The sequence below is a fragment of the Pelodiscus sinensis genome, chromosome 2, assembly GCF_052426305.1.
Source record: "Pelodiscus sinensis isolate ZL-2025 chromosome 2, ASM5242630v1, whole genome shotgun sequence".
NCBI classification, from domain to species: domain Eukaryota; kingdom Metazoa; phylum Chordata; order Testudines; family Trionychidae; genus Pelodiscus; species Pelodiscus sinensis.
Window position 1 is genome coordinate 260,136,318 of NC_143053.1, and position 22,007 is coordinate 260,158,324.

At 48.6% G+C, this 22,007-nt stretch overlaps 1 protein-coding gene across 1 annotated transcript; it reads right to left on the bottom strand.

Annotated features, from left to right (window-relative positions):
• Window positions 1–6,136: 6,136 nt before the first annotated feature.
• LOC102456925 (stonustoxin subunit alpha-like) lies at window positions 6,137–20,227 on the bottom strand. The gene is made up of 3 exons (XM_089775953.1): window positions 20,131–20,227; window positions 13,919–15,946; window positions 6,137–6,842 (listed from the first exon to the last, which is right to left on the bottom strand). The coding sequence occupies exons 1-3, from the start codon at window positions 20,225–20,227 to the stop codon at window positions 6,310–6,312; spliced, it is 2,658 nt and encodes an 885-aa protein (XP_089632079.1). The 3' UTR covers window positions 6,137–6,309.
• Window positions 20,228–22,007: the final 1,780 nt, after the last annotated feature.

The following is a 22,007-nucleotide window of genomic DNA, read 5'->3' on the forward strand; positions in this document are numbered from 1 at the left end:
ATACTGGACAGTCTCTGTGGGCACGTCTAGACTACATTCCTCTGTTGAAAGTGGAATGTAAATGAAGCAAATTGAAAGTGCAAATGAAGCACAGATTTAAATAGCTTACCTTTCATTTGCATATTTGCGTCCGAGTGCTTTTTCAAAAAAAGGGGTTTTCAGAAGTCAAACCGCAGTCTAGACAGGGATCTTTCAAAAAAAACCCCACCCTTTTTTGAAAGAACCCATATTCCTGAAAAAATTAGGAAAAAGTGCTCAGACATGAATATGCAAATGAAGCATGAGATATTTAAATCTGCGCTTCATTTGCACTTTTGGGTTGCTTGGTTTACATTCCTCTTTTGACATAGGAATGTAGTATAGACGTCCCCTATAGGAAAGATATACAAAAAGGCAATACATAAAAACCTGAGGGAGAGCACTTAAATCTGCCTGGACACACATTAATGGATCTCCAAGTCACCATTTTGTTTTGGGCCAATTCAACAAGCCAAATACACAGAGAAGGGTTGGAACTTAACTTCAGTCACAAGTTTAATTCTTATGCAAATGGTATGAACAAGGACATGGTCTGGCTCTCACCCTACTTTCCACATCCTAATGACTTAACCAGCCAAGCAAACAATGGAGGTGCTAGTTGTTCTTATCAGCCTGTCCTAACTATTGGAACCATCTACTCACTGTCTCTTTTTACTTGCTCTCCTTTCCCCCTCCTTTTCTCTCTCTTTTTTCTCCCCCCCCTTCATTATTTATTCTTGGATCTGGACTTCTAATACTTTAGTCATCTGAAGAAGTGGGTTGTGCCCATGAAAGCTCATGAGTCCATCTACATGTTTTGTTAGTCTTTAAGGTTCTACTAGACAATTTGTTGCTTATTCAGTCCTGGGAAGACACGTTAAGGAAGGGTTCTGTCACAGAGACCTCTGGAGTCATCAAGTTCAGTCCCCTGCCCAAAGCAGGACCAACCCTAACTCAATCATCCCAGCCAGGGCTTTGTGAAGCTGGGACTTCAAAACCTCTAGGGATGGAGATTCCACCACTTCCCCAGGGAACCCCTCCCAGCGCTTCACCACGCTCCTAGGGAAATAGTTTTTCCCTAATATCCAACCTAGTCCACCCCCCTGCAACCTGAGACCATTGCTCCTCGTTCTGCCATCTGTCACCACTGAGAACAGCCTCTCTCCAGCCTCTTTGGAACCCCTCCCCTTCAGGAAGCTGAAGGCTGCTATCAAATCCCCCCTCTCTTCTCTTCTGCAGACTAAATAAGCCCAAATCCCCCAACTTATCCTCTTAGGTCATGTGTTCCAGCCCCCTCAGGTTTTTCATTGCCCTCTGCTGGACCCTCTCCAATGCATCAACATCCTTTCTGTAATGGGAGCCCCAGAATTGGACACAATACTCCAGATGTGCCCTTTCCAGTGCTGAATAAAGGAGAATAATCACTTCCCCCTAGATCTGCTGGCAATGCGCCTCCTAATGCAACCTAATATGCCATTAGCCTTCTTGGCTACAAGGGCGCACTGTTGACTCATATCCAGCTTCTCATCCACTGGAATCCCCAGGTCCTTTTCTGCGGAACTACTACTTAGCTAGTCGGTCCCCAGCCAGTAACAATGCTTGGGATTCTTCTGTCCCAGGGGCAGGACTCTGCACTTGTCCTTGTTAAACCTCATCAGATTTCTTTTGGCCCAATCCTCAATTTGTCTAGGTCACTCTAGACCTTGCCGTCTAGTGTATCTACCTCTCCCCCTAGCTTAGTGTCATCCACAAACTTGTTGAGGGTACAAGACATCCTTGCATCCAGATCATTAATGAAGATGGTGTGCAAAACTGGCTGCCAACCAGACATCGAGCCGTTGATCACTACCGTTGGGCCCAACAATCTACCTTGCAGTCCATTTATCCAATCCATACTTCCTTAACTTCTTGTCAAGAATATTATGGGAGAATGCATCAAAAATTTTCCCAGTTCTTTTCTGGCACAGATGGGTGGGTGCTCAGAATTCAGCTTTCATTGTGGGGAGGTTTAGCTCAGTAGGTTGAGCATTGGTCTACTAAATCCAGCGTTGTGAGCTCAATCGTTGAGGGGGCCGTTTGGGGCAAATCTGTCAAGGATGGTACTTGGGCCTGCTGTGAGGGCAGGGGACTGGACTTGATGACCTCTCAAGGTCCCTTCCAGCTCTATGAGATGGGTATATCTCCATATAAAATCTCCCTACCTATATAACTAGCTTCCATTTGAATTTCCTCCTAAATCTGTATGCACGTTTCAGAAAGTTTCTGCTGCAGCAGGAACCCCAGGTTGTTTTTGAGTTTCACCAGATCCAGGTGGATCTGGGGCTGTTTCACATAACAGCACTAATACAGACAGGAGACAAAGATAAAACAAGAAGCTTGGTAACTTTAGGGTCTGATTCTGCAGGAACAAGTGACCAGTTGACTCTGAAAGCAGCCATGCACCCAGGAGAGCAGAACTGGTCTCCCCCTCGTCTTCTGTGCAGTGTCTCGCAGTGGACCATCAGTAAGGACTAAACCCAGGGCACTGACATCTAAAACTAGGAACTAGTAGCAAGTAGAGACCTAGCATGGACTGAACTCACCCCTATGGCCTGGCAAGCAGTGGTGAGCAGTGGTTAGAGTTGTGAGGCTCAGCAGATTTGTGCTGAGAAAAAAATAAACTAAATGTGGAAAAAAAGGGTGTGGGAGGGAATTCCTTTTTGTAATTTAAAATAGGTGGAGATATTGCTCTTAAATAAAATAGATGCCCAAGGAAAACAAGTCAGGAATATATCCAACTTTGAAAACCATCTGAGACACCCATAAAGGCAAATGTATCAAAGATAATTTCTCTCAGTTTAATCAAATGGCTTCTTGGCATCCAGTGATAAACTACACCTGATTTGGAATGTGGATAGCTCCAACAGCTCGTCTATCCCTGTATACTGATGATCCGCCACAATGGCATGGGAGCAGTGAGATCGGGAGATAACTTCACTGCAATTTGAATAATGCTACAATAAATCACACAACAATTTGCACTCAGAACCATGAGATCTGCATCGAATCCACAGTAATGAAGTCTGGTATCAGTTACCTGGGAGGACGCTTGAAACCAATCATGATAGAGTAAAAGAATAAATCAAAGTCACCTGGCTATGCTAGCAACTGGAAAAAGAAAACAGGGACAGTTTAACGAATATTCAGTGTTGAATTACATTAAATGGCAACAAAATTAATTAACATTGGGTTCAAGTTGCCCAGTGGTCTCTCCTTCCCTTCCACAATGATATCTTCAGCAAAATTCAAACCTCTGAAAACCAGGAAATACAGAGTACAGGTAAGTCCCCACATAACCTTAACTCTGCTTCCTGGAGCTGGCAATACCTACTGGTTATGATATGCCAGCGCTCTAGCTGCATTCACTGTGTTCCAGGTAGCTGTGTTGAATGGTGGAGGAATTTGTTTGCTCTTTGAAGTATCAAACTATTTCAAACATGATTAGCTCTGGCACAAAGCGGCATGTTTTATAGCACAATATATTTAGCCCCCAATGTGACAATTGTCAGAAGGTATAAAGTAGGATTTTATTTATTTAGCACTCCTTAGGGCAAGACAAAGCTATGTTACAGTAGGATAGAAACACCTTTGAGCAACCTGGAGAGACGATAAGAGCAAATATTTTAGTGCAGCGGCAGAGCTGATCCTGCGGCCAGGTTCTGCCCTTTGTCGCCTTTTATTATATGCCAAATAAATGTAATAGTGGGATCCTACATCACTGTGAGTTTGTCTGTGGGTGCTACAATGTCAAGCTGAACAGAGTGTTACCTCAGGGGAAAAGTCAGGAAGGGAAATAGACCTAGGACTGAGGGAAAGGTGACTCCTGTCTCAGAGATGGCAGGACACTTCTACCCATATCTTGTGGTCCATGGAATAACCACCTCACACTGTGTACCCCTCCCAGTGCAGTGCAGATAAGAAGGATGACACGCAAAGAAATCAGATGCATTCAAGATAAGTGTATTGAAGGGATTCGATTACACAGTTTGGTAAAAGGGAGATAAACACAATATAGCAAAACTATAAACATCCCTTGTGAAAACAGGACCAGTGAGACCACAATGGAGCATGAAACTATCCCATTTGGCCAGAAGGAAAGCAAGGAGATCGAAAAGACCCCTAAGGGAAAAGCCCCATTCCATTGGTATGCACAGAGTGGGAGTATGTGGGGTGATGCCTGACTACAACCTTTGGGCTAATGGGAAGCCCTTGGGGGTGGAGCACACCAGGGAGAGCCAAGTGACATCAGTCCTCATGGACCGAAGCCCTCTGGGATGATGTTCTACACGAGGAGGCAGGACTGATGGTGAGGGGTGTTCTCTTCTCCTTCGCTATGGAACAGGAGATGTTCTCCTGAGCAATAAGCCGAGCCACCTGCAGACCCAGCCTGAGGGCGGCTAATGGCAGTACATGAGTGCAGACCTGCCACACGCTGGCCCTGAGTTGGGCAGTTGCTGCTGCTGCAGCGCAGAGCCTTAGAGAGTTTTTGGCGGGAAAACTCTGAGGAGATGGAACCCTCAGGCCGGTCTCTGGCGGGAAGAACCGGATCGATCTGGTTCCAGCAGGCCCAGGCCAGACCCAAAGGCCCTTTGTGGCTGAGGTAACAACAATATGGAGCTCACGGTCTGTGTCTGGACTCCATTTTGGTTTCACAAAGGCAGGATCATACTAAATAAAACCCACAACAATTAACATTATGAAATGATTAACGGTGATTTACAACTGATATATTTAATCCGAACAAAAGCAACAGTCACCTTCTCCTGTGGTGTTAGATGCAGAGCTCCTAGGAGCCCATGAAGACCATGGACAGTGACACAGACATTCACAAGTACCACGTCTAGTCTGTATGATACGTTTTATTAGAGTCAAGCACGGTTACAATTACCCAAGTGTATAGAAACCCTGCGAATTCCCATGCCCAAGTGATCAGAGTAGTTGCCCTCACAGCCTTATAGAGATCCCTAGAGTGATGGATTCCTCCCCCACTGAACATCAGGAGAGGGATGGTTCCCTGGGGTCCCCCGATTTTTTCCATGTGCATGAAAGTGTCAGGCCTCTTTTTCCTTGTCTGTAGAAACATTGGGGTGCCTTGTTTTCCACAGGCTGGCCAAAGTTCCTGTTATTTTCAGTAGCATCTATGCACAACGTGTTCCCTATGGTCAGGACGTGTGCTGTTAATGATATTACAGTTAGGGATGTGAATGGTTAATTAGTTAACTGGTAGGCCTCACCCTTAGTGGTTCTGGTTAACCAGTGGGGGCTGGAGCAGGGGAGCTCCAGCCTGGCCAGAGCAGCCCCTGCCTGCAGTGGGGAACGGGCCTGAGGAGAAGGGGCCGTGAGCTGCCAGCGCGTGTGGCTGGTACTGCCCCGGGAAGGGGAGATGCAGGCGATGGGCCTGGTTTTACATCTCCCCCTTCAGACAGTGAGCACTATGGGGGCTCTGGCCAAGCCCTGCCCAGGCTCAATGGGCAGAGATCCATTCTGGGTCGGAGCCTCCAGAGGTGCTAGGACAGGGTGGGGATCGAGCTGCCAATGGCAGCCTGGCGCTGCCTGCAGGCCCCCCCGCTTTCCCTCCTACCACCTACGCTGTGCACGGCCCAGCCAGACCCTCCCACAGACGCTGTCTAAGGGACCCTTCCTGGCATGTGCACAAGTGCCTGGGCCATGCCCCAGAGACGGCTCCTGCCCTGGGACAGAGAATCTCATGGATGCCACACGGAGCAGCACGAAATCCTCACCTCAACTCTGATCCAGCCCTGTGCTGTGCCAGGCTCCTGCCCCCCCTATAGCTGTTCACTTTGTTAGCCACCCTCCATCCCTCCCCCATCTCTCTCTCCCATGCCCCCTCCCATCTCCCCTTCCCTCTTCCCCATCCGCCTCTGCCCTCCCCCTTCCAGCTGTTCACTTTGTTAACTCCATCCCTCCCTCATCCCTCTCTCCCATCCTCCTCCCATCTCCCCTCCCCTCTGCTCTTTCCCCTTCCAGCTGTTCAATTTGTTAGCCATCCTCCATCCCATTCCTCAATTCCCTTTCCCATGCCCTCCCTCATCACTCTCCTGAGGCACTTTTTCTTTCCTCCCGCTTCTGCTCCCTCCCTCCACCCTTCTCTTTCTCTGACCCTGTTCAGGGACCTAATCCCACAGGGCCAGGCAGCATGAGGACAAGCAGGCTGGGCAGGTCCTGCCAGCCCTGCCATGGGTGTACCCAGCCTGCTTTCCACCGTGCTGGCAGGGTCCCACTGCCCTACTGTCAGGGGCAGAGGGTCAGCTGGAATCCTGTATTCAGGACCCAGAGGAAAGGGAAGATTTTCTCCCCATTGAAAGAGGCCTGTGGGAAAGTGAAGATCGGGGTCAGGTCATCAGCATAATGAAATGCCACCAGCCCCCTTTCATAGTCTAGAGAGACCCGGATCCTCCTGGGATCTCTCCTCAGGAACAGGGGGGTGATAGGATTGGTGTGAGCCCGGTAGTCATGGGTACCATCCCACTGCCGCACCCCCATCCAGACCCCCTCCTCTGGGGTAAAGCCAACCTCTCCCTTCCTCTGCACAGACTCCCTCGCGACCCCCACAGCCCAGAGTCCGGCAGGCCCCCCCTCCACCTTCACCTCCCAGGAATGTTTCCCCGAGGTGAAACCCTGAGAGCCCAGCACACACAAAGAATAATCAAATCTCTCCGGATTGTCAGGCAGCCTCTGCTTCTCCGGTCCCCGGCTCACGCTTCTTAGGTCTGCAGACAGGATGAGCTCAGGATGTGCCGTGGTTGGATCCAGAGTCAGATTCTCTGGGGAGAGATACAAATGGAGCATTAGAGGCAGACACGGGTCAATGAGGGAGTGAAGGGATCAGCTGGGCCAGAGCTGAGACTTGGAAAGTTCCCCCTGCGCTCACCTGCTTAGGAACCAGGCAGTGTGACGTGTGTTAGCATGGGCCCATCGGTGCTGCTCTTTGTATTAGCTAATGAACTACCCAGAGAGCGAGATTACACGGCAACAACACTTCACTGACCCCGCGATAAGGTGCCTGGGGATACCTGGTACCCTGCAAGAAAGTCAAGTTCAGCTGCACTGAACTGTGTTAATGTCAGGAGGTAGCAAGTTCAGATAAATGCCCTCACAGCCATGGGCAGTAGGTTTGTATAATTTTTGGTGGTGCCCCATTAGCTATGCCCCCTGCCCCCATTAGCCACGCCCCCGCCCCCCACTCCCGTTAGCCACGGCTCTGGAGGTAACACACTCAGGGCAAGATGGACACATGACCAGAAGTAAAAGATGTCATGTCACCCCTCTCAAAGGGCTTTTCCCACTATCCTCCTACCACTAGGGATTAGTTGGGCCCCCACCAAACCCCCTTCATGCAACTATCCTGCAATTGTATTAACCCAATGTGTGTGACATTAACTCGGGGGCAGAGAGGCTGAGGGAAGTGTTCCCTCTAAGGCTATATCTACACTCGCGGCTTCTTGCGCAAGTACAGTCGCGCTTGCACAAGAACCCGCAGAGCATCCATACTGCCCGCCTGCTCTTGCTCAAGGAAATTTACAGTACGGGGTCGTAAGAGAGGATGTCTTGCGCAAGAGCTACGCTCTTTTCTAACAGGTGTAAGCCCTCTTGCGCAAGAGGGCAGTGTGGCTGCTCGGCAGGGATTTTTTGCACAAGAAATCCCTATGGCTAAAATGGCCATCAGAGTTTTCTTGGACAAGAGAGCGTCCACACTGCTATAGATGCTCTTGTGCAAAAGCACAGCTCACACGTGGCAGTGTGGACATGTTCTTGTGCAAGACTTCTTGCACAAGAACCCTTGCGCAAGATGTTCTTGCGCAAGAAACTGCCAGTGTAGACATAGCCTAAGGCTGCGTTTAGACTGGCATGATTTTGCGCAAAAGCAATTGCTTTTGCGCAAAATCTTGCCACCTGTCTACACTGGCCGCGAGTATTTGCACAAGAACACTGAGTTTGTAATGTACAAAAATCAGTGGTTCTTGCGCAAATACTTTGACGCTCCCGCTCAGGGATAAGCTCTCTTGCGCAAGTATTCCTGCACAAGAGGGCCAGTGTAGACCGCCACCTTAATTTCTTGCACAAGAAAGCCCGATGGCTAAAATAGCCATTGGAGCTTTCTTGCGCAAGAGAGCGTCTACCCTGGGCACAGATGCTTTTGTGCAAAGACATATGCCAGTATAGACGCTCTCTTGCGCAAATACTTTTAACGGAAAAACTTTTTAACGGAAAAATTTGCACAAAATCTTGCCAATCTAGACGCAGCCTAAGGGTATGTCTTCACTACCACCCTAGTTCAAACTAGGGTGGTTAATGTAGGCAACCGAAGTTGCAAATGAAGCCCGGGATTTAAATTTCCCGGGCTTCATTTGCATCTTGCCGGGCGCCGCCATTTTTAAATCCCCGTTAGTTCAGACTCCATGCCCGTGGCTAAACGCGGCACGGAGTAGGTAGTTCGGATTAGGCTTCCTATTCCGAATTACCGTTACTCCTCGAGGTGTACCGGTAGTTTGGAATAGGAAGCCTAATCCGAACTACCTACTCCGTGCCGCGTGTAGCTGTGGGCACGGAGTCTGAACTAACGGGGATTTAAAAATGGCGGCGCCCGGCAAGATGCAAATGAAGCCCGGGAAATTTAAATCCCGGGCTTCATTTGCAACTTTGGTTGCCTACATTAACCACCCTAGTTCAAACTAGGATGGTAGTGTAGACATACCCTAAGAGTTTCCTCCCATGAGCAGAATTAATTTTGTGTTGTGCACCAGTACTGAGTTCATGTGGCTTGTTTGGATGTGCCACTGTGGTACCCAAGTTATTAATAAATATTTTAAAATCTTTACCTTTTTTCTCTGCTGCCATGTCTCCTCCCCTTGTTCCATCAGCTCCCCTGGTGTCTGCTGCCCCCCAACCCCTCACCCTCCTCTGCTGTCCTGACTCCTGCCCTTCTCACTGCCCTTAGCCTTCCTGAGATGTGCCCCCCTCCACCAGCCCTTCACTCCCCCTTGTGCCCACTCCTCCAGTAGCCCCACTCTGATCATGTGAGCTACCCCTCCTCATCCCCTCTCCTAACACCTCCTTGTACACATCTGCCCTGCCTCTCTCTTCTGGTGCTGGTCCCTCCCCTGCAGGCATCTGCCCTTCTGCTTCACCCCCAGAATCCTCTGACACCTGCACCTTCCCTTAGCCCTGCACCCTCCTGGTGCCTCCCCCTTCCCTCACTGCCCCTGCCCCCTTTGCCCTTTTTTCCCCCGATGCCCACCCCCTCACCATCCTCTGCCCCCATTCCTCTCATGCCCCCTGTGCCCTCACACATGACTTGCTCCATCCCCTCCTTTCTCATGCCCACCCCTTCTTTCAAGCCTTCTCCCAGTCCTCCCTCTCTCCGCTCTAGCCTCCAATGCCCTTACCCTCTCCTCTCTCAGCATCACCCTCTTCCCCTCCCACTGACACCTCCCCTCCTGCCCTTTTCCTCATTGTCTCCCCCCCCGGCATATGTCTCTTCTCCACGCTGTCCCTTGGTGCCTTCCCCTTTCTTCTCCTGACCTGCCCCCTTCCCCTCCGCACAAGCCCCTTCCTCTCTCACCCCTCTCCCCTATTTTTCCCCCTCCCCTACCTTATACCTTCCAGTTTGCAGGGCTGGAGTCTGTGATCAGGCCCTGCCGCCCCTCTGTCCGTCGAGGGGGTTTAGGCCGCTCTGGCATCCTCTGCCCGTTCCTTCTGGGGCTGCGCAGTCTGGGCGTCCACCCCGCGGGGTTGCTGGCTGAGTCCTGGCTGCTGCCGGGTAGACCCCCTCCCCCTTACCTGGCACATAGCATGAGTATGCGCCGCAAGGGTGTGGGGGGTAGGATCCGCAGGGGGTAGGATGTGTCGGCAGGTGGGGGCTGGGGCCTGCTCCAGGCAGGGACGGGGGAGAGACCCAGCTCCAAATATTGCTGGAGCAGGGCTCCTGGCTCTGGATATTGGTGGAGCGTGGGCACCATGAGCCCATATTACTCACCACCCGTTCTCACAGCCTTAACTCTGCCCCCGGAGCTGGAATTAGCTGCCTGCACTGCATTGTGCTAGGTATCGCTGTACTGAAGGGCTATGTGTGTGTGTGAGAGAGAGCTCTTCTCCCTGGCACTTGTGTTGTTGATCAGAGGGAAGAGGTCACCTTGGAGATGCCCTAGGCCCCGTTTCAGTGCTGGGCCAGGCAGTCTGGTGTCACTAGGGATGCTCAGGGACCCTCTTGCCAAAAGGAGGCAGGGAGATGAGCATGGCAGATGGGTTTAAAGCAGGAAGGGGAAAGCAGGGAGTTAGATAGCATTGCCAGGGTGCAGTGACTGCGGAAGGAGGTGAAGGGGTTGTTAGAATTAGCAGCTGTGTTCTTTCTATAGGATGGGTGGAGATCAAGCTCCTGTCCATTACAGCACAAAGACAGCGCACGAGTATAAGTTGTGGAGGTACTGGGGCACCATGCAAGTGAGCAGAGTTAAGGCTGTATAACTTAAGTATGTCTAGATTACATCCCTTTTTCAATAAAGGGGTGTAAATTAGAAATATTGAAATTGGAAATGAAGCCAGGATTTGAATTTCCCGCGCTTCATTTACATAATGGCAGCTGTGGTTTTTTTTGAATAGCCGCTTTTTGGAAAAAACCCGCGGTTTAGGCAGGGATCTTACAGAAGGAAAACCCCTTTATGAAAGATCCTGTAAACCTCATTTTTGAGGAAAACAGGATCTTTGGATAAAGGGCTTTCCTTTTGAAAGATCCCCGTCTAAACTGCTTTTTTTTTTTTTTTTTTTTTTTTAAAAAAAGCGGCTTTTCAAAAAAATAAACGTGGCCACCATTATGTAAATGAAGCATGGGAAATTCACAGCTCCTTTCTGCACAAAAGCCTCTTGTGCAAAAATGGCCCCTAATTAATTATGCAAAGGAAGCATGGCAATATGCTAATCTGCATTTCGTTTGCATAGGCTTTTGTACAAGAGAGATGCAGTGTAGACATAGCCTCGGGCTCCAGTTCCCAGAGATGCAGAAGAGCACCTGTCTGGAGTGTACAGGAGATCCTGGACCTCATAGAAAGAACGCTTATTAAATGACCCCAAGCTGGGAGGGGTGGCAGCTGCTTTGGAGGATAGGGTCATAATTCAAAATGATCTGGACAAACTGTAGAAATGGTCTGAGGTCAAGAGGTTGAAGTTTAATAAGGACAAATGCAAAGGACTCGAGTTAGGAAGGAACAATCCGTTTCACACACACAGAATGGGAAGCGACTGTCTAGGAAGGAGTCCTGCAGAAAGGGATCTAGGGGTCAGAGTGGACCATAAGCTAAATATGAGTCAACAGTGTGATGTTGTTGCAAGAAAAACAAACATGATTCTGGGATGCATCAACAGGAGTGCTGTGAGCAAGACATGAGAAGACATTCTTCCGCTCTACTCTGCGCTGATTAGCCTCAGTTCGAGTATTGTGTCCAGTTCTAGGCATCGTAATTCAGGAAATATGTGGAGAAATTGGAGAAGGTCCAGAGAAGAGCAACGAAAATGATTAAAGCTTAGAAAACATGCCCTATGAGGGAAGACTTAAAGAACTGGATTTGTTTAATATGGGAAAAAAAGAAAGGAGAGAGGACAGAACAGCTTTCAAATACCTAAAAGGAGGCAGAAAATTATTCTCCTTGGCCTCTGCTGACAGGACAAGAAGCAATGGGCTTAAACTGCAGCAAGGGAGGTTTAGATTGGACATTTTGGCTAAAACCTGGAATAAATTGCCCTGGGGAGGCTGTGGAATCTCCATTACTGGAGATATTTAAGTGTAGGTTGAACAGATACCTATCAGGGATGATGTAGATGGTGCTTGGTCCTGCCATGAGGGCAGGGGACTGAACTTGATGACTTCTTGAGATCCCTTCCAGTTCTAGTGTTCTACGATTTTAGAGCACTTGGAAAAGCGAAACTTCCCACAGAAACAAGGATGGAGCCTTAATTTGGCTAGAAAAACAAAAAAACAAACGGTGAATTGGAGATCCCTTAATGAGTGTCCAGGCAGTTTAAAGTGCTCTCCAACAGGTTTCTGTGTGTTTCCTAGATGTGTGGGCAGATTTGGCACTGGGGCTGGTTGCTGGATGATTACGATGGAGGTGTGTTGTGTAGCTACTGGAAAGAATTTATTTGAGGTTAGGGGGTCATCTGTAAGTGAGGATTGGCCTTTCCCCAAGGTCTATGAGTGAGGGTCATTCTCCAGGATAGGTTGTAAATTGTTGATAACGCATTGGAGGGGTTTAAGTTGGACTGTAGTGATGACTGTAGTGATGACAAGAGGAATTCTGTTGTTTTCTCTTTTTGGTCTGTCCTAAAGTAGTTCATATCTGGGTACTTTTTTGGCTCTATCGATCTGTTTTTTCATTTCTCGGAGTTGGTATTTCAGTTCACAGCCAAATTCAGCTCCCAGACCACTGCAATAGGTCATGCAGTATGGGAAGGAGGTGGGCAGCCCTTGGTGGAGAAAGAACAGGTTAAGAACTATTTAGAAAAGCTAGACATACACAAATCCATTGGTCTGGATTTAATGCAACTGGGGTTCTGAGGGAATTGGCTGATGTGATTGCAGTGCCATTGGAAATTGTCTTTGAAAACTCATGGAGATTGGGGAAGGTTCATGGATGACTGGAAAAAGGCAAATGTACTGCCCGTCTTTAAAAAAGGGAAAACAGAGAATCCAGGGAAATACAAACCAGTCAACCTTTAGACAGGGTCCCCCACGATATTCTTGCCAGCAAGTTAAAGAAGTATGGATTGGATAAATGCACTGTAAGGTGGATTGTCAGGCTCAGTGGATAGTGATCAATGGCTCGATGTCTGGGTGAAAGTCAGTTTCAAGGAGAGTGCCCCAAGGGGTGGATTCAAGGGCTGATTTTGTTCAACATCCTTATTATTGACCTGGCTGAAGGGATGGGTTCCACCCTCGGCAACTTTGTGGATGACAGTAAGCTGGGGGAGAGGTAGATACGCTGGAGGGCAGGGACAGGGTCCAGAGTGACCTGGACAGATTGGAGGACTGAGCTAAAAGAAATCTAATGAGGTTCAACAAGGACAAGTGCAGAGTCCTGCACTTGGGAGGGAAGAATCCCAAGCATTGTTACAGGCTGGGGACTGACTGGCTCAGTAGCAGTTCTGCAGAAAAGGACCTGGGGGTTACAGTGGACAAGAAGCTGGATATGAATAGGAGCATTGCCAGCATATCGAGTGTAGTGATTATTCTCCTTTAGTCATTACTGGTGAGGTCATATCTGCAGTATTGCATGCAGTTGTGCCGCTTGCCCCGCTACAGAAAGGATGTGGATGCACTGGAGAGAATCCAGCAGAGGGCAACCAAAATGCTGAGGGGGCTGGAGCCTAGGAGGAGAGGCTGAGGGAGTTGGGTCTGTTTAGTCTGCAGAAGAGAAGAGTGAGGGGGGATTTGAGAGCAGCCTTCAACTTCCTGAAGGGAGGTTCCAAAGAGGCTGGAGAGAGGCTGTTCTCAGTGGTGGCAGACGACAGAAGGAGGAGCAATGGTTTCAAGTTGCAGTGGGGGAGGCCTACGTTGGATATTCAGAAAAACTCTTTCCATAGTCATTCTTCCACTCTACTCTGCGCTGATAGGAGGGTAGGGAAGCACTGGGATGGGTTCCCAAAGGAGAGGATTGAATCTCCATCCCTAGAGGTTTTTAAGTTCCAGCTTGACAACATCCTGGCTGGGCAGATAAGTTGGGGTTGATCTTGCTTTTAGCAGGGGGTTAGACCTGATGACTCCTGAGGTTTCTTTCAACCTTATAATTCTATTAACTGCCTCAGAGTCCTGGGTTTGTGAGGGATATGCAAAATATATGTAAATGTTTACCTTTTAGCATTGAGATCGAATTCTCCTCACTGGGGTCACTCACAGCCCCGTCCGCACACACGACCAACACCCGGAATCTGTAGGGTGTCCCAGGCTTCAGTCCATCAATGGTATAGAACTCGATTCTTTTTCCCGTCTTTTGCTCCAGCCATTTCTCTTCTCCAGCCTCCTCTCTGTATTGCACCTTGTACTCGCTTATACTGACTCCATCTTCAATGGCACGTGGACTCTCCCAGGTCAGGGTGATGGCGGATAATTCTACATTAGCTGCTGCAGGTTTCCCAGGGGGGCTGGTAGGAGGCAGCGTCTTCACCGTGTCGCTCACGTCGCTGCTCTCGCTGAGCCCTGGTTTGCTCACGGCCGCGTATCGGAACTGGTACTGGGTGTTTGGACGGAGCCCTGTGACTGTGAGTGTCTCTTGTGTGTTACTGACATTCACAGCCACCCAGTCCTCCTGCCCGACAAGTCTGTACTCTGCCCGGTAGCCACATATCTCAGCCCTGCCATAGGCTGCCGGTTTCAGTGTGAGCTGCACACGGTCATGTTGGACTCCTCCAATCAGGAGAGGAAGAGGCTTTAATGGAGGCTGGAAGTCGGTGCTGAGCAGCTCTCCATCCTCATACAGGTAAATGGAAGCGCCTGGATTGGCCTGGTCTGGAACAGAGGCCACAATGAACCGGGTCTTCCCATTAGATTCATTGGCACGGGCAAAGTCTGAAAAGCACTTTGCAGATATTCGAGTTCTTTTACGTATTTCCTTGTCCTCAAACCAGGCTTTGGATTTTGGTTCCTCACTGGCAGAACTGGCTGGCTCAGGATCCTGAGTGTCCTTCATATACTGGGTGTGAAGCCAGAGATGTAAATCTGATAAATATGGCTCCTTAATGTGTAAGGAGGTGAATGTAAAAGAAACGACAAAGTCAAGCCCAGGGTCGAGCACTATTTTCTCTAGTTCAGTCTGAGAGGGCATCAATTCTGCCTTGTTTAGGGCACTAAGGTTTGCCACATAATTCATCTCTTTCTCCTTTGTGTCCAGAAACTCGCTGAGTTTCCGTGTGTTGAACGGTGACAGGTTTTTGCGTGACAGAATGTCCACCAGGGCCCCTTCCTCTTTCCCCCCTCCACGGATGGACGGTAAGAGTCCTGCCAGCTCTTTCTGGAAAGTCTGTCTGTGCTGCAGGCACAGATCTTTGACTAGCTGGATTTTCTTCTGCATTTCAGGGAAGGTTCTGGTAATCAGATTCTTTGCCAAGTCGTTGCATCGCATGTCCAGTTCTGCCAGCTGCTCCAGGGCCATTTGAACATCGAAGATCAGCGCTGTACTGATCTCACGAACCAGCCGAGCAGCTTCGGAATGCAGCATGGTCAGTGGGTACAGCCAGACTCTCACTGGTACGGCCTTCTCCCCGTTTTTATCCAGCCCCGCTGGGAGGGTGGAATAAATTTTCATGGCATTTTGGTAAGTAACTGGATTGTTCCTGAGCGCAAAATCACCATAAAACTTACAGCTAAGTTTTTCAGCATGTTTCTTTACCATGTCATCCATATTGAGAGCTCCTTCCCCTTCAATGGAGACCTGGGGTATCTTTTTAATTATAATGTGGAGTTTTCCCTGTATGTCTTGTACATTCTCAGAGGAAGAAATGTCCTGATCGAAGACAAAAATCGCCTGTGCCCCGTACAGCACAGCCACGACCACGTGGGTGGCCGTGCCTTCATGAAACACCTCATCATAGGTGATGTAATTCCCTAAACGGTTGATAGTCAACTGCTGATAATGTGTTGTAGTTGAATACAGGAGAGAAACGCGGGCTTGATGCTTTGACGTCTTAGTATCAGTTAAATACTCTGCAGAGCCATTCACTTGCACCAGGCCTGACAGAAAACTGGCCTTCAGCGATGCTGTGACATTCAGGATAGAGGCCTTGTCTTCAATGGTGTCAGATGTAACAATCTGAAACTCGGTCTTGGACTGTCGTTTTGTCTGTGTTTGTTTCTGAAGTTCCTCCAGGCGCCATAAAGTGATGCCTAGAACAGTATAGATGGACACATGGTCAGTGGCGCAGAGGGTAAGGAACCTTCTGTTCTGTAACTGTAAGATATTTTCTACCTTTCAGAGCTGAATGTCCCTGAGCAAAGTGTGGGTTCTTGAAGCACATTTCACTCCCTATGTCTGTGTGACAGTAACAATAGACTAGCATTTGCTAATAAATCTAACCTAACCACACAGCGCCTGACTCTGCAAAGCTATGACTAAAAAGACATGTTTACATTAGCTTGCTGCACGTAGGGCAGTTTCAGCAGCTCATAATGAGATGGCTTCACGTACATACATTTATAAGAACAGCCACACTGTGTGAGAATATAAGAACATTAGAACGGCCAGACGAGGTCAGACCAAAGATCCATCCAGTCCAGTGTCCTTTCTGCTGACAATGGCCAATGCCAGGTGCACCAGAGGGAATGTCACCCATTCTCAGCTTTTGACAAACAAAGTCTAGGGACACCATTCCTACTTATTCTGCTAAAAGCCACTGATGGACCTAAGCTCCATGAATCTATCTAGCTCTTTTTTGAACCCTGTTACAGTCGTGGTCTTCAAAACATCCTCTGGCAAGGAGTTCCACAGATTGAATGTGCACCCAGTGAAGAAAAACTTCCTTTAGCTTGTTTTAAACCTGCTACCTATTTATTTCATCTGGTGACCCCTAGTTTTTACATTACAGAAACAAGTAAATAATTTTTTCCATATTCACTTTCTCTACACCAGTCATGATTTTATAGATTTTATCTCTCCTCAGTCTCCTCTTTTCCAAGATAAAAAGTCCAAGTCTTTTTAATCTCTCTTCATGTGGGACACGTTCTCAATCCCGAATCAATTTTGTTGCCCTTGTCTGAACTTTTTCCGATGCCAAGATCTCTTTTTTGAGATGAGGTGGCCACGTCTGTATGCAGTATTCAAGCTGTGGGTGTCCCATGGATTTATACAGAGGCAATAAGATGTTCTCTGTTTTATTCCCCATCCCCTTTTAGGCCAAAGTGCACAATTCTTCTTACTTTTCCTTGCAACACCCTTTTAGATACTGTTCACTCCCTCTGGGGCACTTGGCATAGGCCAGTCTCAGATTGGAATGTTTATATGGAAAGGTACAGCTTGGTCAGGAAGAATAGATAGAGAAAAAAGGGAGGAGGTGTTGCCTTATATATTAAAAATGAACACACTTGGAGTGAGGTGGAGATGGACATAGGAGACGGAAGTGTTGAGAGTCTCTGGGTTAGGCTAAAAGGGGTTAAAAACAAGGGTGATGTCATGCTAGGAGTCTACTACAGGCTATTTACCCAGGTGAAAGAAGTGGATGAGGCTTTTTTTAAACAACTAACAAAATCATTCAAAGCCCAAGATTTGGTGGTGATGGGGGACTTCAACTATCCAGATATATGTTGGGAAAATAACACAGTGAGGCACAGACTATCCAATAAGTTCTTGGACTGCATTAGAGACAACTTTTTATTTCAGAAGGTTGAAAAAGCTACCAGGGGGGATGTTCTAGATTTGATCCTAACAAATAGGGAGGAATTGGTTGAGAATTTGAAAGTGGAAGGCAGCTTGGGTGAAAGTGATCATGAAATCACAGAGTTCACAATTCTAAGGAAGAGTAGAAGGGAGAACAGCAAAATAGAGACACTGGATTTCAGGAAGGTGGATTTTGGTAAGGTCCCATGGGAATCAAGACTGAGGGGAAAAAATAACTGAGGAGAGCTGGCAGTTTTTCAAAGGGACATTATTAAGGGCCCAAAAGCAAGCTATTCCGCTGTGTTGGAAAGATAGAAAATATGGCAAAAGACCACCTTGGCTTAACCACGAGATCTTGCATGATCTAAAAATAAAAAAGGAGTCATATATAAAAAATGGAAAATAGTACAAATTACAAAGGATGAATATAGGCAAAGAACACAGGAATGCAGGGGAAAGATTAGAAAGGCAAAGGCACAAAATGAGCTCAAACTAGCTACGGGAATTAAGGGAAACAAGAAGACTTTTTATAAATACATTAGAAGCAAGAGGAAGACCAAGGAGAGGGTAGGCCCACTGCTCAGTGAGGAGGGAGAAACAGTAACAGGAAACTTGGAAATGGCAGAGATGCTTAATGACTTCTTTGTTTCGGTCTTCACCAAGAAGGCTGAAGGAATGACTAACATAGGGTATGCTAGTGGGAAGAGGGTAGGTTTAGAAGATAAAATAAAAACAGAACAAGTAAAAAATCACCTAGAAAAGTTAGATGCCTGCAAGTCACCAGGGCCTGATGAAACGCGTTCTAGAATACTCAAGGAGCTGATAGAGGAGGTATCTGAGCCTCTAGCTTTCATCTTTGGAAAATTATGGGAGACAGGAGAGATTCCAGAAGACTGGAAAAGAGCAAATATAGTGCCCATTTATAAAAAGGGAAAGAAGAACAACCCAGGAAATTACAGACCACTTAGTTTAACTTCTGTGCCAGGGAAGGTAATGGAGCAAGTAATTAAGGAATCATCTGTAAACACTTGGAAGGTGGCAAGGTGATAGGGAACAAATCATGTCAAACCAATCTGATAGCTTTCTTTGATAGGATAACGAGTCTTTTGGATAAGGGAGAAGTGCTGGATGTGGTAGACTTAGACTTTAGGAAGGCATTTGATATGGTCTCGCATGATATTCTTATCAATAAACTAGGCAAATACAACTTAGATGGGGCTACTATAAGGTGGGTTGATAACTGGCTGGATAACCGTACTCAGAGAGTAGTTATTAATGTTTCACAATCCTGCTGGAAAGGTATAACAAGTGGGATTCCGCAGGGGTCTGTTTTGGGACTGGCTCTATTCAATATCTTCATCAACGATTTAGATATTGGCACAGAAAGTACACTTATTAAGTTTGCAGATGATACTAAGCTGGGAGGGGTTGCGACTGCTCTGGAGGATAGGGTCATAATTCAAATGATCTGGACAAATTGGAGAAATAGTCTGAGGTAAACAGAACGAAGTTTTATAAAGACAAATGCAAAGTGCTCCACTTAGGAAGGAACAATCAGTTTCACACATACAGGATGGGAAGCGACTGTCTAGGAAGGAGTACGGCAGAAAGGGATCTAGCGGTTATAGTGGACCACAAGATAAATATGAGTCAGCAGTGTGATGCTGTTGCAAAAAAAAAAAAAAAAAAAAAAAAAAAAAACCAACCATGATTCTGGGACGCATTAACAGGAGTGTTGTGAGCAAGACACGAGAAGTCATTCTTCTGCTCTACTCTGCGCTGGTTAGACCTCAATTGGAGTATTGTGTCCGGTTCTGAGCATCACATTTCAAGAAAGATGTGGAGAAATTGGAGACGGTCCAGAGAAGAGCAACAAGAATGATGAAAGGTCTAGAGAACATGACCTATGAAGGAAGACTGAAAGAACTGGGTTTGTTTAGTTTAGGAAAGCGAAGACTGAGGGGGGAAATGATAGCCGTTTTCAGGTATCTAAAAGGGTGTCATAAGGAGGAGGGAGAAAACTTGTTCATCTTGGCCTCTGAGGATAGAACAAGAAGCAATGGGCTTAAACTGCAGCAAGGGAGGTTTAGGTTGGACATTAGGAAGAAGTTCCTAACTGTCAGGGTGGCGAAACACTGGAATAAATTGCCCAGGGAGGTTGTGGAATCCCCATCTCTGGAGATATTTAAGAGCAGGTTAGATAAATGTCTATCAGGGATGGTCTAGACAGTATTTGGTCCTGCTATGGGGACAGGGGACTGGACTCGATGACCTCTCGAGGTCCCTTCCAGTCCTAGTATTCTCTGATTCTATGATTCTAAGACACAATACTGGGTTGGGGAAGTATTATGAGGGGGAGAAGGTTGAGACTTCATTGGCTGGTGGGTAACCACATGGAGAAAAGGTCCGAAGGAAACAGCCCTTCCCATGGGGGCAGTGGATGGTTCCATTTCATTGGGAACACACAATGTTTTTGGTCCCTATGACCTGGAACGAGCGGCAGCAGGTCATTCGCCCAGCGCACATCCCCCCCACCGCAGCTGGTCACCTCACTCCCTGATGTTGGGGTGTGCATGGGGCTGTTCCCATAGTACCCATCCCCAGGCAATCCCCAGCCCAGCTCGGTCCCAGGGATGACAGGTCAGACCGTGGCCCTTCCCTCCTTCCCCTCTGGAGCTCAGGGCTAACCTGGGGTTACCTGGGATGAGGGAGTCGTTGCGGCAGTCGTACAGCATCCCCAGCTGGAAAGGGCGGCCCAGGGCAGGCATCTCAATTATGTCTCCTGACGTAGGCATGGCCAACGTCGAAATACTCTTCTTGGTGTCAGCCTGCAAGGAATAACTTGCGTCACACCGACGCCCTCCTGGGCCAGTGTCCAATCCCTCCCCCTGGCTGTGGGCTCCACCCCTCTGTGACTGGGGGCGTTGGGTTCATCCCACCGGCCGTGTGGGGGTGTGAGTGTGGGTCTGTGTCACTGCCTGACACACTCAGGGCATCGTGCGCAGGGCTCAGAACCCGATTCCCAGCAGGAACTCGCCCTTGTAGAGCCTGGCCACAGGGCTGGGTTCACTCCTGGGTGCGTCACTGTCACGACTGTGAGACGCCGGGGTCCCACTGGCCAGTGTGAGCAGAGCTCTGGGCAGGAGGTGCCGCGGCATCAGCTCGTTGGGTAGCTCAGCCCGGGAAGGGCGGCTGGGAGAAGTGGAGTTAAAGGAGAGAGTGGAAGGGCGAGAGGAGATTGTTAGACAGGATTCTCCTCTGCTTTCCCCTGGGGCTGTTACTCAGAGCCCTGCAACGTGAGTGCGAAATCCTTTGCAAAGGTGTCAGGAATGACCCCAGCAGGAAGCAGGGGAGACTCAGGCTCTCAGCAGGGAGGAGCCCCAGGGAGCAGCAGGAAGTGGGGTCAGGGAGAGCGGGAGGGGAGATGCAGGCAGGGAAGGACAAGCAGGGCCTGCAGGGTGAGCACAAGGGACCAGAACAGCCGTTAGTTCAAATTAACTTTCATAGGCGCTACACATGCAAACCGCTAGTTCGAACTTAATTTGAACTAGCATAGCGCTTAATTCGAACTAGGTAAACCTCATTCTGCGTGGACTAATGCCTAGTTCGAATTAAGTAGTTCGAATTAAGGGCTGTGTAGCCACTTAATTCGAACTAGCGGGAGGCTAGCCCTCCCCAGCTTGCCCTGGTGGCCACTCACAGCCAAACCAGGGAAACTCTTCTGCCCCCCTCCTGGCCCCGGAGCCCTTAAAGGGGCACAGTCTGGCTACGGTGCTTGTGCCAGGTGCAAGCCTGCCCGCACACAGCCAGCAGACCCTGCACCTGGCCCAGCATGAGCCAGCCACCCACTGCCTCCCAGCCCTCCGCCTCTTCCCGGGACCAGGCTGGTGGTTCCCAGGAGCCTGCCCGGGGCCACAAAAGGCGGGCGCCTGCCTGGTCTAGTGTAGAGATCGTGGACCTCATCCAGGTTTGGAGGGAGGCCTCCGATGTCCACGACCTCCGCACTAGGGAAAGGAAAGTGGCCGTATAGGGCAGGAGAGCTGCCAGTCTGGCCACCAAAGGCCACATGCGAACCCAGGAGCAGATTTGCATGAAAATCAAGGTGGTCCAGTGAGACCCCCGACCCTGAGCCCTGAGCTTAGAACATAAGAACATAAGAACGGCTGTACTGGGTCAGACCAAAGGTCCATCTAGCCTAGTAGCCTGTCTTCCGACAGTGGCCAACATCAGCTACCCCGGAGGGGATGGACCGAAAACAATGACCAAGCCATTTGTCTCGTGCCATCCATCTCCAGCCTTCCACAAACAGAGGCCAGGGACACCGTTCCTACCCCCTGGCTAGTAGCACTCCATGGCCCCAACCTCCATGATTTTATCTAACTTCTCTTTAAACTCTGTTCTAGTTCTAGCCTTCACAACCTCCTGAGGCAAGGAGTTCCACAGGTTGACTACATGCTGTGTGAAGAAGAACTTCCAGTTATTAGTTTGAAGCCTGCTACCCATTCATTTCATTTGGTGTCCTCTAGTCCTTCTGTTATGGGAACTAATGAAGAACTTTTCTTTATTCGCCCTCTC